General features: G+C 43.8%; 1 protein-coding gene across 1 annotated transcript in view; it reads left to right on the top strand.

Annotated features, from left to right (window-relative positions):
• The window catches only part of C9H1orf21 (chromosome 9 C1orf21 homolog), a 108396-nt gene that overhangs the window by 28143 nt on the left and 62396 nt on the right, over positions 1 to 17857 (top strand). The window contains exon 2 of the mRNA XM_048313187.1: positions 16311 to 16516. Within this exon, the coding sequence (XP_048169144.1) occupies positions 16423 to 16516 (94 nt within the window). The 5' untranslated portion in view covers positions 16311 to 16422. The remainder of the gene's footprint in view (positions 1 to 16310; positions 16517 to 17857) is intronic.

The following is a 17857-nucleotide window of genomic DNA, read 5'->3' as shown; positions in this document are numbered from 1 at the left end:
CACCTCTCCAGAGTGTTTTCTGTGACTAGAACTTGCTGTGAAATGGTGCTGTGCCTTCAAGAGGGCTTTTTAGAATTTGTGAGAGATCTACTGAATTACAGTCTATCAGGGTGAAGCCTTCTGCTGGTGAGACGAGTTGACTGTTGATGTGCATAAACAAAGTGTGTGTGAAGATGATTGTGAGATACATTTTATTCTGGTGATCAGGATTGTATCTGTTACAGCTCATCTTGCTATACAAATTAGTACAAATGTTTTGATGTAGTTTTTTTTAAGTATTTCAACTCGGTATTCCGAATATCACGGTGAACAATGAAATGAAGGCAAGAAATAAAATATCACAGTGCTGATCTAGCTTTATGTGTTACTTTTTGTCAGGGTTTCACCGAGTTTTCTGAATCCCAATGAAACATTGTCATTGAGTTGTCTCTGGTAAAGCCTGCGTCACAGCTGTACATTATTCCTTCTAATCTGTGTTACCTTGTGCTTGTCAAGATAAGTTTATTTCAAGTTCAGGCAGCTTAATTGTCTGGCTGTTCTCCGGCCCCTTGGGCTTTTGCCATTTTCTCTAGTCTTGATGAATTTGCAGTTTAGTGCCACCCGTCACGTATAGCTCTTCCTTGGCCACTCCTTGCAGGAAATGTGGTTTAGCCCATCTCTGTATTCAAGGATGAATGCTGGTGGGTTTTGGGGCACTTTTTTGTCACTGAAGTTGATTACTGTGTGATTGGAGCGGGATTAATGAGGACGAAACGGAGGCAGGGACCACTCCAATCGCAGGTTAGTCTCTGGCTCTGGAATGTTCCTGGAGGAGTTCTTCACTTATGCTGACATTCAGTGAAGCTTCTTGAGGGTGAATTTGCTCTTGTGAGGATTTCCCTCTTCCTTTCCCCCTGGCAGGCCAGGTGACATTCTGAGGTTCCTTCCAAGCCACTTCCCAGACTTCTCCAATAAAGCTCCTTCAAGTCACTGTCCCTGGCTTTTGAACATTCAAGTAACATGACATTTTCTTTATCCCAAAAACCAAGCACACTGATTTCCCTGACTGAAGCTTAAAATTTCTTGTTTTAACGTCTTCCTCTAGTTGCTTTCAAACACTATCATTAATTCTGATTTCAAACAACTTGCAAGGCCGATCAGTCTGTAATTTTCAAGATCTTTCCAGAGAGTTTCCCACTCTAGCTGGCTTGGATGGAAAATGGAATATTTTTCCCTGGTAAATTGTGAGTAAGTCAATCATTTATGGCTTTGTATCAATCAATCAATCATGTTCTTGCTAAGTGGAGAGCAGGGAAGTGTCAGGGGCACGCCATGTACCTCAAGCTCTGCCTGTAATACACCGATTAATTCCTCCTCACTGTGCAGTGGGTGAGAAGTGACCAGGGCAATGTATTTACCTCATGTCTTTAGTTTGATTTGCTAAAATAAACAGAATTTGCTGCTGCATTGTGCTGGCCTATTCTGAACCCTTTGGTTTGGTTCCCAGTTGTGCCATCCCATGTCATTGGTACCGTGAGGGTGCGTGGCCACTCACAGGGAGAGAAAGAAGTCCTGGGGGCTCAGGGGGAAATTGCCAGCCTGGGCTGGCTTTTCACTCTCAAACCATTGAGGGAAACTAAGTGCCATGCTGAAAGTACAAAAGTTTTGGATTTTATCAGTTTGGGATGTAAAATTGGATTACCTCCTCCTCTCCTTATGAATAAGTCCGTTATGCTCAGAAGTACCAGTCATGGTTTTTTTACACTGACAAAAAATCTCTTAATGTCCCTCTCTGAGGCTGTACTTTGGCTTATATAAAATCAGATCCTGCCCACCCCCCTTCCCCATAAGGTACTTAAACAACCCTAAGTGAAGATTAATGTTCCATTACACTTTTATCAGTTATGTTATGGACTGAAATGCACTGGTCACATGCAGATTGATCTTCTGTGTCAAATAATAGCAAAAATCAATACTTTTATTTTTAAGCCACTGTACCTACAGAAACACTCATTTGCATCAAGTAAGTCCCTTGTTTTATTGGATCTCAGCTGGGGGGATCTGTGTGTTGCCCAGGCTGAACCTGCTGGAAAGCCCAGCTTTAAGCCGTGGGATCTGTGAGCACCCACACCATTCCTCCTGTCACATTTTAACTTAATGTTACCATTGGCTCTTTGAGTTCAGAGGCCTGTACAAGATCTTACTGCCTAAAAAGAGAGGAGTAGCTGGGCTGTTGGGGTTACAGCCTCCGTTCCAGCTGGTGCTGGCTGCCAAACGCCCCAGGGATTGCTGGTCCTGGTTTGACATCTTGGATGTATTTAAAGTTTGATCCCTGGTGCTTCCTCAGAAACTCATTTTTTGGGCTGCTTGGGGGGAAGTTGTTGGCATTTGGGTATGGAAATCCAAGTGGCTGCTTTGTGTAGATCCTGAAGGTGATCAAGGCTACCTTCCCAAGGTTGCTGCTGCTTTATTTCTTCATTGGGTAGCTGCTCATTCCTCTTAATTTTGTCCTGCATCCGTAGCTGGCACAGGCTGACTTAGCCCATCAAAAACCATCCGGGTAATGTGACTCAGGTCAGCTGAGGACCTTGGAGAATACAAAGGTTCTATGTTTAATTCTTTTAACCTTTATCCTTTCAACTTCTTTCCCCCAACTGGCCATCAGAATAAGAGTTGCTAGGCAACTTCTTCCCTTCTTTCCATGGCATTTCTCTCCTTCCCTGGTGTTTTGGTGGACTTTAGAGGGTCTCTTCCATTCCAATAAGCAGTCACTACTTCACATAATCTCACTGCTAGGAGGCGGGATGGTATTGGTGCAACACAAAGCTGACTTCACCTAATTCCTTATCAAAACTGCTTCTTGTGCTGCTTGGATTCCATGTGAGTTCCTAAGCCAAGCACTGGGTCTGGCTGTGTTGAAAAAGCCCTTCTGGGGTGGTGATGGTGGTGTCATAAATAGGAAGGACTCGGGTGTTACCACACAGCAAAGTAAGGAGATGAGGGGGTGTTGCATTACACAAAGCTGCCTATCAGAAAGGAAAGTAAAATGATTTCCAGGCAGAATGTCCTGAGTTTTTTTTCTTTTTGGTTTTAAACTTAACAGCGTTTTTGGTAAACCTGAGCGCTTAGATTTTGCTTCCCTTTTAGCCAAGGGCAAGTGAGGAAAAAAAAAATAAGGAAAACATAAGATCTTTAGTTTTTATTTCAGCATCTTTTAAAACCTGTAATAGAATCCTGGAATGGTTTGGGTTGGGAGGGACCCCATCTCATTCCACCCCCTGCCGTGGGAGGGACATCTTCCACTGGCCCAGGTTGCTCCAAACCCTGTCCAGCCTGGCCTTGAACAGAAACTGGTCGCTCTTGGTGAACCAGACACAGTGTTTCTGTCCTTGCTATTTATTAACTTCAAGCTCTCACATTGATGTTCTGGATTTAGCCTTTGGAGTTTTGAGGTTGTCAGCTTCACCTGGATGCAGTAAGGGTTTTTTATGAGCGCTGACATATGTATTAAATGATTCACTGTAGATGAGAAAATAGTGGCTCTCCGTCATGTAATTGTTAATTATAAAAAATGCAACTGAAGAGAAACAAAGTGAAGAGAGAAGATAATTTCTGGGGTGGATGCTTCTCTGCTGTTTCTGTCCTGAGGATGTTTTTTGCAGTGGGATAAAGGCACCTTTAAATAGTCCGTTTAAAGTATAATTGGCAAGTGCTCAGCTACAGTATTGTAATTCAGTTGCACAGAATTTGCATGTAATACGGGGATGGAAAAATACAGTAATCGTGACTGAAGGATTTATGGCGTTTTGGTGCATATTGCTCTGGATGCTGATTTTCCTGAGCCTGCGTTTATCAGTTGTCTGGCAGTGGATGATTTACAGGTGCTATAAATGACACCAGCATTTACAGTTGTGTTGTTTTGAGTTAAATGCTGTTCTAGGAAACTGGGCTCAATTAAATGGTTTTTCTTACAAATAACATTGAATCAGCTTCCAGCTATGGGCTCCGTGCGCAGCTGTGACCATCGCAGGCATGGGTTTGGGAGGGAGGTGCACAGTCTGCAGGACCTTGCACAGCACTGGTTTATACCTGGGGCCCTGTAGCTGCACTGTTTCAAAGCTGGGTTTGTGTGGTGCAATCACATTGCACAATTGGTTCTCCCCTTTTCCTTTTTCCCCCCCTTCTTCTTCTTTTTAATATCTAATTCAATGTTTTTTGAATTTAGTCTCAGTATTGCTTTCCTAACAGAATAAAAGTGTATCTAAGAGAGCCAGCCTGGTTTAGCCTTCATAAACTTATTTCTTTTTCTAATTTTAAAAAGAAATCCTCCTCACACTTGATCCTTAAAGGGGGAGAGGAAGCCTATAAAGGTACTGCACAATTGACTCTCAGGAAAGCAGCTGTGATTTTCATGTGCAGAAAGCTGAACGTGGGAGTGAAGGGGCCTGTGAGCTTGACAGTTCCAGCTGCTGGGGCTGCCTTTTAATATGGGATGCAGCTGTGTCCAAGCATCTCTGTCACAGGGAATCACAGACCCTGGGCGGTGGAATGGTCCTGCTGGGCTGGCAGAGCTGGACATGGAGACCTCGAGTTACTGCAGTTAGTCCTTGCTGGACTCAAGGAGGGAAATAACAACAAAACAAAAGAAGGAACAAAGATATAAATGGAATTTAAGCAACACTGTATCACTTCCCAAAGTAATAAATGTGCCAGGGTTAAAAAGTCTTTTGAGACGAGTGCCTGGGGAGGTCATAAAACCTTGACAACCTTTTAGAGAGGCTATCAAAAACCCCAAATTGATGCTGTGCTGTTGAATCAGTGAATCCCAGAATGGTTTGTGTTGGAAGGGACCTTAAAGCTCATTTCATTCCACGCCCTGCCATGGGCAGGGACACCTTCCACTAGACCAGGTTGCTCAGAAGCCCATCCAGCCTGGCCTTGGACACTTGAGTATAAACACCTTTGAAATGCGATGGTTTTCATGTAGTTTCTGCCCAAATTACCAGCAGGCCAAAGTACGTAAAGTTTGAAGGCTGTTGAGATGGCGTTAGCGATTCTTTGTGGCTGTGTGGGTAGTTCATAGAGGTACATGTTGTTCCTTGGCCCCTTACCTAGTGACACTATATAATAACTAAGGCCCTGATGTGTGGACACTGAATTGGAAAAGGAGCAGTATTTGAACATTTGTAAGGAGAATCCTTGTGGGCAGAAGGAGAAGGACTCAAAATAACTCCTAGAGGGTCAGTTCAGTTGGTCCCCATGAGAAAGGAGTTCTGCTTGGAGTACAGTGGAAGACCTTGGAAAATACTTATGAGACAGTGTTGTCCTCAAGATGATGAAAACGGTATGGTGGGTGAAATTTTCACTTGCCTGTGGATGTTGTCCTCTGCCCTCAGGTGTGAGTGAGGGTCCCAGTGTGGGCCAGCCTGGGTGATGAATTTATACTCTTGGAGCCAGTCCCTGCTCAGTCCTTCCTCAAGGCCAGCCAAACAGACTGTGCACTCACGTCCTCCTTGCTTTTTGAAGTCGTCTCAGTCTTTGCAATCTGTATTTCTAATTTCTTCAGGGGCCTTGTATTATTTTGTCCCACTCTCACAAATTGAACAGTGTTGCATTAACTCTTCTCCCCATCAGTTCTCTCTTCATGAGAAAACTGCACGAGCATCTGCAGAGCTTTAGCGTGTTTGGATGTCTGCTCTGGCCTATTTTGACCTGGGTTTAAATCCATATGAATTATGATCCTGTAGCCATTTGTATTGTTCTGACAGTACAATTCTTAAATAAAATCCTATTACATTTCAATTCCTACTGATTGTACTCAATGGTCTTTGGAAGCCTTTTCAATTATTTATAATACATTTTTTCTCTGCTCCTACAGCTGAGCAGAATGTGTATTTTTTCCCTGTCTGTATGGCTTTTCTCCTTGCTTTGACTGCTGTGAGGCTGTTTTCAACTGGGCTTTTTCCCCCCTTCTATTCACGTGTTGCTTTGGCAGAAAAATGCCAGTGTGGGCTCAGCAGCGTGGCTGGGCAGCGGTGGGAGGGCATGGGAGAACGCTCCATTTGCCCTGTGCTTTCAGGATTATTTCCTCCAGCCTGCCCCTGCTCAGTGATACACCTTTCACAACTGCAGGACCATGAGCCAGCAGTTCACCTCCCTGCATCCAGAAGCTTCCCAGTCCCACAGCTGGACTGATGTGTGACCTTCTTCGATGGGTTACATTCTGTGTGCTGCCTAAAGGGAGTTGGAAGCAGGACTTAAAATAGTTTTGGGTGGTTCCTGGTTGCCAGGTCAGCTCCAGTTTCAGTTTTTGGTGGTGAACAGCACAGATTAGTTTATACCCTCTGCTGTTCCTGCAGAGATGTGCAGGCACACACACTCTTTGTGAGGATAACTTGTATTATTTAATGCTTTCAGCAGTCCCTGCGTCCATGCTGTGCATGCAGGAAGCACTGGCTTGGTGTTTGCATGCACTGGGGCTGAATCTAACCCAATATTTAACCCAGTATCTAACAGGCCTTTCCAAAAGGATGCTGTGTCCCTTTGCTTCAGGTCTGCAGAGGTTTTGCTGAGCTGGGATTTCTGGGTGAGGTATAAATGCTCTCTCTTAAACCTCTTTATGTACCAAAAATTGCTTCATTACCACTATTCTGCATGCTATTTGGTTTAAATAAATTCAAGTGGTATCCAGGAAAAGTTTACACCATGAAACAGAAAGTTGTGCTTTATACACAATCGGTTTTAAATGGTGGTTTTTGAGTTTAAACAGGTCCCTAAACTGTGGCTCAAAGCTGAAGAGCACTGTACAGGTCTATGAAATGTAGAATAGGACCCAGCTCCCTATACACAGAAAATTATTGGGGTCACTTTTGGGAAACGTAACCTTAAGTCAGAATACAGAGACAGGATGCTACCAGCTAGAATAAGATGTAGGTAGCTGAAAGAAGACAGAACCTGGTTTCTGTGTTTTAAATCCTAGTGAGGTCTGTTGCTGACTTGGCTGCTCATTGTCATCAGTGGGAGGAGAGATCTGCAGCCCTCGCTACTCCTGTGCCACTGATCCAGCTCTGCCCTGGCTGGTTGTGTTTGAGTTACGACTGTGTTAACATGAACTGAAAATATTGCAATTGGTTTTGGCTAGTCTGCTGCTCATTTATTTATATCATAGGCTGAAACATGGTTTAGATCTTATTTTGTGAATATCTAGGCTTGGTTATGGATGTATGCATTCAACATCTCAGCATGGAACTGTAACTGATGATGTTCTAAGACTTTTTTTTAAATTAAAAAAAAGGGAAAAAGCCCCTGCCCAAAGCTGGGACTGGAGTAAGCTCCTAAATCTGTGTTGAAGGAGTGGAGTAAGGAAATGTTTTTGCCTCCATCAGGGATGTCCAGACGCTCCCCTGCGTGAGTGCTGGATGGGGAGGTGGGATCAAAGTAGGGAATGGATCACAACTGGTTTTACAGGAGAAGAACCCAGTTCCTCTCTCACCTGTGTTTTTCCAGATGCCTGTTCTGGGCTTGAGGTTTCTAAAGCTCTGCTGCTCAGATCACAGCCTGCTTTCTCAGGCCCCCTCCCAGCTGGGGATTCCCAGGGATAACCTGTGGGATAGGGTATGAGATTGGATAGGATATGGCATAGGGCTCTTGGATCAAGCCATAGCAGCACAAACATTCCAGTAGCGTGGCCTTCAGCACCAAAAATCCTGTCTGTGTTCTCCTCCTTGATGTTGAGGAGTTACCTTGCAAAGCAGGAGGGAGCAATCAGCAGTGTCGTTTTGGGAATGCAGATTGCAGTGTGCTTCCCTTTCATCCCTGCTTGTTCCATTTCCATGGGACTACAGTTAGGAAATCATAAAAGAAAAACCGAGTAGAAATGCTGAACCCTGTGCAGTTGTTCAGAAGAGCTAAGAGTGAAGTGAGCTGCTTTGTTAGCTCTTATCCTGAATTTTACCTGCTGATTTTTAGCAAGATTGCAGCTGTTGGTTCAGCCATGGAGGAGGCAGACGTGCATGGAATGGGTGCCTGTGCTGGGATCACTCCTCAGCAGCCTGGATGAGTCACCTCCTGTGGTTTTGAGCAGCATCTCTTATTTTGTCATTTAAGTGTTATCAGGTTAGGGAAGAAAGATTTCTTATTTCTCTAGCTCATCTGCAAAAAAAGGAGGCCCCTTGAAACTGCTCCATCTCCTAATTGGACAGCAGCAGCAGCAGCAGATGTGCATATAGCAAATGTTTCCTTGCTGACACATTCGCAGCAGGTCCCCTGCATCTCAGCCCCTTGGCTTCTGCATAGCTCAGTTATTCTGTGTTAAGTTTATCCTCAGTGGCACATAAAGTAGCTCCTGCTGCAGCTCTTTGGATGAAAAATGCCTTGGAAGCAAGGTGGGGGGAGGGTCGTGGGTGCTGTGGGGATGCAGAGGCATCCAGGGACATCCAGCCCCCCTCTCCAGGTTGCAGCTGCTTCCATCTTCCTCTGTGGGCAGGAATTTGGCCCAAACATGCTGCTTGGCCAAGCTTACCAGGGTACAAGGACAGGTCTCTGGGTGGAAGCTGGAAGTTCACAGCATAACTGGGGAGTGTGTATTCAAGGCAGAGTTAAAGCAGTTTCCCGAGGAGAGGTGGGGTAATTCTGTGCTGGGATTTTGAGCAGAGGTGAATTGCTGCTGTGTATGTGTTCATCATTCACTGATGGAGCTGGAGACGGAGGGACATGCTGGAGTCTGTAATCTCATTTGTGGATATTTTTAAGGATTTTCTAGGGAATAACTAGTCAGCACTGTGGGGCTTTCTGTTGTAGAGCTGTTAAGATAGATCAGTGGGTCTAAAGGGAGGTGAGTCCCTGCAAACATGCAATTACAGATAATTGCATTAGGACCCATCTCGCTGTGGTTATTTCTACCTTCATGGTGGCACACAGGAAAGATTAAGAAGTAGTTTGGGAAAAAAATCTAAGTTGTGAAAGAATGAAGAATGAAGATCAGACATTCAAGTCTTAAAATTCCAGGTCTTCACTACTGCACTAGTGGGTGGTATTAGACCACTGATGCTTTTCCTGTTAAAATAAAGAAGTATGTGCTTCACATTTTTAGGGGAGACTTGTTAAACCACTGCTTTTTCTGGGAGAGGGGCAGTCCTAAAAAGAGCTCAGCTCCAGGCCAGAGTCAGTGTTGACATTTGGAGATGCATCCCCAGCCCTGGTGGGAAGAAGAGGAATTCAGGAGAACAAGGCTGTTTTTTCAGTGTGATAATTATCCCTCAAGGTTTTCCTCCAAAGTAGTGGGTCTTGTTTTAGTCTGATTTGACATGATGGTGGGTACTGCTTAGGTGTAATGGTTGCATCTTTAAACTATTTTATTAAGGCAGAGACGGGAATGAGTCTTCAAAAGGGAGATGATGCTCAGACCTGTGCTTAGATGTGTACAAAATACTGTATAAATCACTGTTCCTCTACCTCAGGGCCTTTTACTCTGTCCTGCTCAGTAAAGCACATCTTGCTCTTAAACCATGAAGACAGAAATAAAATTAAATAGGAGAGCTTATTGCTGGCTTTTTTTATACTTTACAGGTGCTTGCTACCTTCCCATTACAATAAGTGCTGGAGATTATTCTTAGATACACAAGAAAGTCATGTACTGGGAATTGAACCTGACTTTTCCGTAGTCCTGTTTAGTGTCTCACATCAGCCTGGGCTGCCACAACCAGCACTGCATTTTCACATAAATCACAAAACAATCTTTGTTCCCTGAAACTGGAGGTTTAGGAAGTGACCTCAAGCCACCTAAAGTCAGTGGAAAGGTCTTGTTGCTTTTAATCAGATCCCTCATGGTAGTTGCTGGTGGGTTTTCAATTGTCTGGTGTTGACTGTAGTCTTTTTTAGTATGGGGCAAGGGTAATGGCTTCAAACTGCCAGACGGCAATGTTAGATGGAATACTGGGAAGAAATTCCTCCCTCTGAGGGTGGCGAGGCCCTGGCACGGGTTGCCCAGAGAAGCTGTGGCTGCCCCTGGATCCCTGGAAGTGTCCAAGGCCAGGTTGGACGGGGCTTGGAGCCACCTGGGCTAGGGGAAGGTGTCCCTTGCCCATGGCAGGGGTGGGATGGGATGGGCTCTCTAAGGTCCCTTCCCACTCAAACCATTCTGGGATTCTGTGAACATCTCTCGGTCATGTCCTCCTAACAACCACAGCAATCTCTGCTGCAGAAGCACATTGTCATATAATCTTATTTTTTATGAAAAGTGCTTGTTTTTTCTGCAAAGTATTGAGGATAAATGTCCTGAATCTTTGGAAATCTGGTTGAGTAGCACCAGCTTCTATGTTAAAGACAAGCTTTGGTACTGCTACTGGTTTGGAAAAGGTGGTGCAGATGAAATATGTTTGAAAAGTTTTAGTTCTCACCTGAAACAGGCCATCTCTGTGTGCAAACAGAAACAGATACTCTACAGTGTTGCCAGCCAATTAAATCTCATTTATCTTTAATATTTTGTCTATTAATTCTCATAGAAAGGGGGAAAAAATTGTTAAATATTAGAAATGCATTCTGTAATGATGGTGGCAATCTTTGTATCACTACTCTTAAAGTATCTAAGAGTTAAAAAATTCAGAATGTAATTTTCTTTGGAAACAGCAGAAATGGTAAGTTGTATGACTGAGATCTCTTGTGCTGCTGGGCTTTTCACACTGATTTTACTTTAATTTCACCCTGTATGAATGAAGAGGATGATTGCAATGCCATTCACATTCCCTTCCATATTTGTATTTTACTCTGTGATGTTTGTGAAATCTTCCTTGGATTTACTGGTGGTATTTCTCCTTAAAAATCTGAGGAAGCAGAAGATGCTCCTGGGAAGTATCATGTTGTTGAGAGCTTTTCTATTTGGAAATCACTTGTTGCTTTAATATATCAAACCCCTATGTATTGGATCAGCGAAATGCTGATTGCAAACAAAAGAAAAGAAAATCAGCTAATATTGCTGATGAAAAAGGTAATCTAAGACTCAGCTTAAGCTGAGGAGCAAAGGCTGTCCTGTATTAAGCTGACGATATGAATCAGTAGAATTAATTCAAATCAGGCACTCCCTGTTGGGAAAAACTAGGTAGATGAGCTTCTCTGTAGTGCTGGGTTTTTTTAGCTGTCTAGTTGCAGAATCCCTGTTTTCTCTTGGAAAAGGGGTTTGTGCTGAGCGCAGCTTCCCAGGAGAGGACATGTGGCAGCTCTCCGTGGGACTGGGCAGCTGGGCTGGTGCAGTGTCAGTGCTGGTTTAGTGTAAAGCCATGGTGTGTTTCCCTGTGCTCCTGGTTTTACAGCATGGAGCTGATTCCTTCCCCTTCCAGGCAGTCACTGCTGTGCTCATCTGGCTCTCTGGGACAGCCTCCTTTCCAGTAGGAGGCTGAAGTGTGTAATAAACACAGAACTTGTGCATCACAGGGACAAACAATTCATAGAATGGTAGAAAATGCTTCATTTTATGGCTGTTTGTACCAGTGGGTGAGGGGAGTGTGTTCTGTCCATGGCTCCCAAAGAACAGAAATCACCACTCACTTTGACTTTTCTTCTTCCCCTTATGTCACTGGAAGATGTTGCTCCAGAGTGTTTGCACCTCTCATTCTGCTGTTCATTTAGCCCTGCTCATTTAGCAAGTCAGCGGGTTAATTTTCAATATAACTGCACTATTCATGCCAATTTGAATAATTTGAAGGAGGAGAAAGAGACCTTATATGACACTTTTTTTAAAATCATTTTTTCCTTCCCTCTTTAGGCCATTGGTGAGCTTCAAAGGCAAAAAGTGATATCTTTTTGGCTCTAAAAATGTCTCTTTTGGCTGTTGAATAAAACCCAAAAAACTGTCTTTTGTGGTGGAGGGTAGCTGAGAAAGAGGGATGTCGCAATGGAGAAGTTCCAGGTGCTAACTACCAGCAGCCCTTGTGCAGGACAAATTCAGAATTCATTTCTGCTTTCTTCTTTTTAGGAAAAAAAATTGAAATGGAGATCAAACAGGCCTATTTCTTATAGGAAATAAATGTAATTAACAGCAGTAAGTTAAATCCTTGAGTTCTGCCTGGAACAGGTTGTTTCATAGGAAAAGCCAGTGTGGTGTTTCTTCGTAGCTTAGGGTTTTTTTATGGTTGCATGAAACTCATTGCTTTGATCTCTTGAGCATTGTGAAATTTTAACCTGATTTCCTGTATGGTCAACACGGGAAGAAACTTTTAGATTTGTATTGTAGATTGTATTTGTAGCCTGAAGATGATGAAAGATTGGTTATCTCAATGTAATAAAGATGAAAACAAATACACCGGTGGTAATAGAAGAATTAACATGCACTTGTTGTAAAACACTGGAGGTCTTCCATTTGTATGAAGTGTTTGTGGAAGCAAAATGTGTTTTGTCAAGGATGCAGCCTTTGACCATGAGAAATGAGAGGTGAGGGCATAATGAGTGGATTAACAAAGTGTTGAAAGAGTTGGTAAAAGAAAAAACACATCACAGACATTGCTCAGAAGAAAGAAAAAAGGAATTGCTTAAGGTTTCCAAAGGTAATTTCTATTCTAAGAGTTGAGTTCCCCTGTTTTTAGCGCAGAAGAAACCTGAGGGACAAAGTACAACATTTGAGAGTGTCTCTAGTCTTCTCCTGACCCGCATGTAAGATGTTAATCCTCAACTTGCTGCATTTCATTTGGGGGTGGTGTAGACACGTTTGATCTGCCCGAGAGATTTTTCTCACTAGCATTTTTCAGATTGGAGCCTGCAAATTGCCTCTCAAATCTTGATAATTAGTGATGGTGGGTGGTGAACGTGAACTGCAAATGGTTGAGGTTTTCTTCTTCTTTTTATTTTTGGCTTCTGAAAATCTGTGTGCCCCCAAAATGCTGTGGAAGACAAAAGGAAAAAATTACATTGGTGCAGAAGTGGGGGAGGAGGAACGGATGTGTTGTTCTGCTGCTGTGTCAAGTGCTGTGTTTCACATCCCCAAAGCTTTGCCAGGCATTCCACTGAGTGAGGACCAGCACCTCACTTCTGAGTGATTCCCAAACCTCATCCCTGAGGGATCCGGTCCTCAGGCAGGTGAGGTTTCCCAAGGCTGGAGCGCATGGTGCTGCCCTGTACCTCAAATTTCATCCCCTGTAAAATTAATGCTGCTTTTCTCCTACTCTGGTCTTTGTATTAAATCCTCTGCCATCCCTGGGTTGTGTTTAGGTATCCATGTCGAAGTGTCTCACAGCACTAAGTTAACAGCAGTCCAAGGAACATGCCTGGAAATGTGTGTTAGACTCACCTTGGAGGTCATTGTGCAGTAGCTTTCTCAGCCCAGTTTATTGGTACTAGGAGAAGTTGCCTCCATAACCCAACTATTAATTGTATGGCTTTTTCAGGTGCTGCTGTGATTGCTGTTCTTTAATATAAAAGGTGAAACTTCCAGTTCTTGTATCCCCATCTGTTTCCTTTAATCAGAGTGTGCTTTCAAACATGACCGTATTTTTAGAGGTTGATATGTGCTACCAAAATGCTACAGGAGAGATTTGACTGTGGATATTTTTTCCTTTTCTTCCCCAAAGAGCTTTATCCTTCTGTATTCCTGTTCTGTGTCTTGTTGCTCCTGATTGTTCCTGCACCTCAGTGGTCCTGGGACCATCACTGTCCTGGGCACTAATCAGTAATTAAATATTTTGCAATTCGTTGTGCTGCACGTTGGCTGTATAAGGCTTCACAGAAAAATCTCCTCCCAAAACCTGACCCACTGCTCCTTTGTGAAATACATTTGGGTTTTATTACTAAGCAGCTGTTTTCCCTTTTGTAAATGGTCCCTGCTAAGAGACAGAAAAAGAAACAGGAAAAATAATTGAATAAGGCAGGAGCATAATTCATTCAACAGGTACTTCTGTGCTTGCAGTTCTGCTGCTCAGAGGTGCTGAGCTGTGGTGGGCAGTGATTCCCCCACGGACAGCCTCCTACCTAGGTCTCACCCAAACACCTTCGCGTCCTTTCCAGGGTTACATCAAGCCTTCCCTTGCTCCTTTTCCCATAGTTGGCCACACCCTTTTCCCTGGAATAATACTAATGGTTGTATTTTAACTCAGAAGTTAGTGTTTTCAGGCCCTGTCTACCTGGAGGCTCCTGCTTTTCTCTGAAATCTGAAGCAAGGACTCTGTTGGTCATGTCTTCCCCCTCATTTGTTTCAGCTGGTCCATTAAAAGCTCTTGTCTTTAACCAAATTTGTGTCCTCTGGGAAGGTAAGTCCCCATTTCATTTCCAGCCCAGGTAGCAGTTCCCTTTCCCAGTCTCCTGTTTCTCCTCCATCTCCCACACCCCTGTGTGTCTTTACCTGTCTCCAAGCACAGCATGGCTGTTGCTTTAAATCCCTTTAGATCCTTGTTTAGATCTCAACAGTGAGATGAAGATCTTAGTGCAGGCTGCCACTTGGACACGAGAGGATGACCTGTCAGCTGTGACCCTCCCTGAATTGTGAAAACTGAGGAACTTCCCTGGCTTTATACTGACTTTTTCTGTAAAATCTAGGTTTTCCTGTGGGGGAAAGAAAAAAGTTACATGATCATGTTGGGTTAAAAAAATAGCTCCAGAAGGGTGTGCTCACTCCCTTCCACTAGCAGCATCAATGCCTGGTCTAAGTTCCCAAAACACTGGCTGCCCCATCCCTGGAAGTGTCCAAGGCCAGGTTGGATGGGGCTTGGAGCAAGCTGGGATAGTGGAAGGTGTCCCTGCCCATGGCAGAGGTTGCAATGAGATGAGCTTAAAGTCCCTCCCAACCCAAGCTTTTCTATGATCCTATAAAATCCTGTGCTTTGGGCTACATAATTAGCTGTAGCTAATGGGGAAGAGAAGAATGGAGCAATGAGAAGTTCAGGCTCAGGTGTGCATGTATGGGAGAAGGAAAAAAGGAGTAGAGCATGTTGGGGGATGTACTGAACATAAAACTGTACAGGGGTGACAGGGAGGGGTGGCTGCTTCGAACAGGGATTAGCAGATATACATTGTATGTTCTAGAACGCCCTCGCCAAGTGGAGAGAAGCACTGCTCTGTGCAAAGAAGGGGGAAGCTGGCTGTGAGTAGGAGTTAGAGGTGGTTCTGCATCCAGAGTCCTTCCCCTTGCTTGGTGAAAGCCACGGGTTGCAGTAGCAGAAACGGAATCACTCTGAGCCTGGGTGCCACATCCTCATGTCCGTGGCTTTGGGGCTGGGCAGGGAAATGCCTCTGGAGGCAGAAGCAGAGGACTTCTAGACCATGTCCTCATGTGTCACTGAGCTGCCTGGGCATGGGGCAGGTGTGCTGCTGGTGCTGAGTGCTCGGGGAAAGGAACCTCACGATTTCCCTTGGGATTATACATTTCTGCTGGGATGGATACTGCTGTGTCTAGAATGCTTTGGGATGGAAGGGACCTTAAAGAGCATCTTGCTCCAGCTCTCCCTATCCTAGGTAAGAGTGCTTGTCTTGTGTTACACATAAAATTCTTGTGGTCAGCATGGAGCAAAAAGTACATGTTCAGAAGTAATGAATTAAGAAATGTGTGTATATGATCTTATGCTATAGCTGAACTAAAAAACTTGGCAAAAAGGGGAGTTTCTCGCTTTTCTCTCTTCTGAAAAGTTTAGCTGGTGCAAAAGCAAACCAGGTCAGCTCACCAAACTTTGAGGTAGTTTTTGTTCCAGCGCAGAACAAACAGTGCAGAACAGTGTTTCCCTTTTGTTTTATGTGACATCTCGACTATTCAGGGAGTTCCATCTTAAAATGGGGATAGTTGTCTCTTTGAATGGTGGAGGTTTTATGGATTGAGTAGAATAATGAACATGTAGAGAAAAGATAATACAGCTGGCTATCACCTTTCACATCTGGGAACATAAGATCTTTAATTGATTGAGAAGGGTTATTCTGTCTGAACACTTGGAATTAGCAGCTCTTAATCAGTAAAATGCTTTGTAAGAAATCTGGCTTGATGGGTAGATTGGTAAAAGGAGCAGGAGGAGCAGATATTGACAGTTACTTATCTCCTCTCCCAAAACCCTCTGCGTTCTGTGGGAATAGCTGGCTGGGTGGGAAACAGATCTATGTGTTGCTTTCTTCAAGCCATAGATTAAAGAATCAGGCTGGAAGAGGCTTTGAGTTCAACTGCTGTGCTCTGTCCCAGGGCAGAGTGGAGGTACCTTTATCGTGACCTGCCTGTACCAGATGTTATGGAATATGCTTTTAGCAGCCTCAGGCCATGGAGTCTGTGCCCTTGTGGTCCTCCTCACAAACCTCACTTTTTATCTCCTTGAAGCTCCTCACGTAGAGGGTACCTTGTGTGAATGTTTTCCTCTCTCTTTGGCCATGTTTAGGTGAAAGGGACGTGAGAGCTGAGCAGGAAGGTGGATTATTTCTGCAAGGATGAGTGGACGTCACTAGAGATGATCTGTGGTTCGGTCCAGCTGGAGCTGTCTGAATGAAGCTATGGGCTGTGCCTCCGCCAAGCATGTGTCTACTGTTCAAAACGAAGAGGAAACTCAGAAGGGCAAGAACTACCAGAACGGAGATGTATTTGGGGGTGAGTGTCACAGGATTGTCTTTCTCCCAGCACCATGAATGTTCTGGAAGGTGTATGTGGGAGTCTTAACCTTGCATGAAATAGAAAGTAAAATACATGTTAAAATATATCACAGTGGTAGAGCAGTTGGCCCATCCAGGGGAGGGTACCACGACACTTGAAACAGAGGTGAAATCCTTAGTGAAAAAATAACATTTTAAGTGATGTACAGTACTGCACTGTCTTTACCTCCACAAATCCTGGAATAGTTCAAAGACTACGAGTTGCACGACCCCCTCATGTATTTATATATGTGTCTTTATGTTTGTCACTGGGTACCAGCATAGTTGACTCATTTCCTAAAAATAAAAATCTGTTCAGTAAGAAAAGTGATTCCTCACTTCTGTTGTCCTGTAAAGCAATAAAACATTAGTTCTGAAGTCCTGTAGAAAACAGGGTTTGAAGGTACAATGAAACTAGAAACTGAGGGGTTTAGTGGTACTAGGAAGCTGGGAACATGGGATGAAAACATCTGTTTCACTGTGATCCAGGTCTTGTCCATCTGGAGAGGTAAAGTGATAGGAGATAAAACCATAGTCAGCTTCACATTTTTTCTGCTCCAGATTCTGTTAATATACACAAAGTGGTTTTTAGATAAAGTTGTAAATCTGTAAATACAGTTTTTAAAAGTGTCAGGAATTATCTGAAAGACTGTTCAGAAATGAAATTTCTGGATCTGCCCAGATACCTGTCTGAAAGTTAAGTCAGCTGTGAATAAGCTGCCTTGGTACTGTTATTCTTAAAACAGGTGCCTTGGTACTGAGTCCACCAAACCCCCATGGTGTTTTTCCCAGCCTTTCTGAGGGCTAGCTTGCTCTCCCAGTGGATCTCAGAGTAAGAATTCCCAAAGGTGTTACCTGAAGACAAAGTAGTTGTTCAACAAACTTCAGGACAGTTCAGTGCTCCTTCTCTTCCCTGGGAGATGCTGGGTTTGGAATTGTGAGCTCAGTACATTGCTTTTGTGTAAAATAGGCTTTAAGTGCTGTCATGAGCAGAAAATTGTATCAGCTGCTCGAAGGAATTTGAGTGTAGATTTTAGCTGATACTTAGTGAGGGAGAAATTTTGGCAAAATGTGCGTCTCAGTCTTTTTTATGTGTGGTAGTTTAACCACATGCTGTGGGCCAAAGACCATAACTTTAACACAGGAAATTTAAAGTAGCTTCTGGAGTCAGAGGATCAAGAAGACAGAAGGGATTTTGAAAGGCTCCCATTTATAGAGCTGAACTGGTGTCAGCAGTATCATTTAGCTGTTCTGGGATCCATCTCATGGCTGTTAATCGTTCCCTGTTTTACTGTCAGAG

This window comes from Corvus hawaiiensis, chromosome 9 (genome assembly GCF_020740725.1).
Source record: "Corvus hawaiiensis isolate bCorHaw1 chromosome 9, bCorHaw1.pri.cur, whole genome shotgun sequence".
In the NCBI taxonomy this organism is placed as follows: Eukaryota; Metazoa; Chordata; class Aves; order Passeriformes; family Corvidae; genus Corvus; species Corvus hawaiiensis.
Note: the sequence above shows the minus strand (reverse complement) of the source record. Positions and strands in the feature narration are given on the sequence as shown.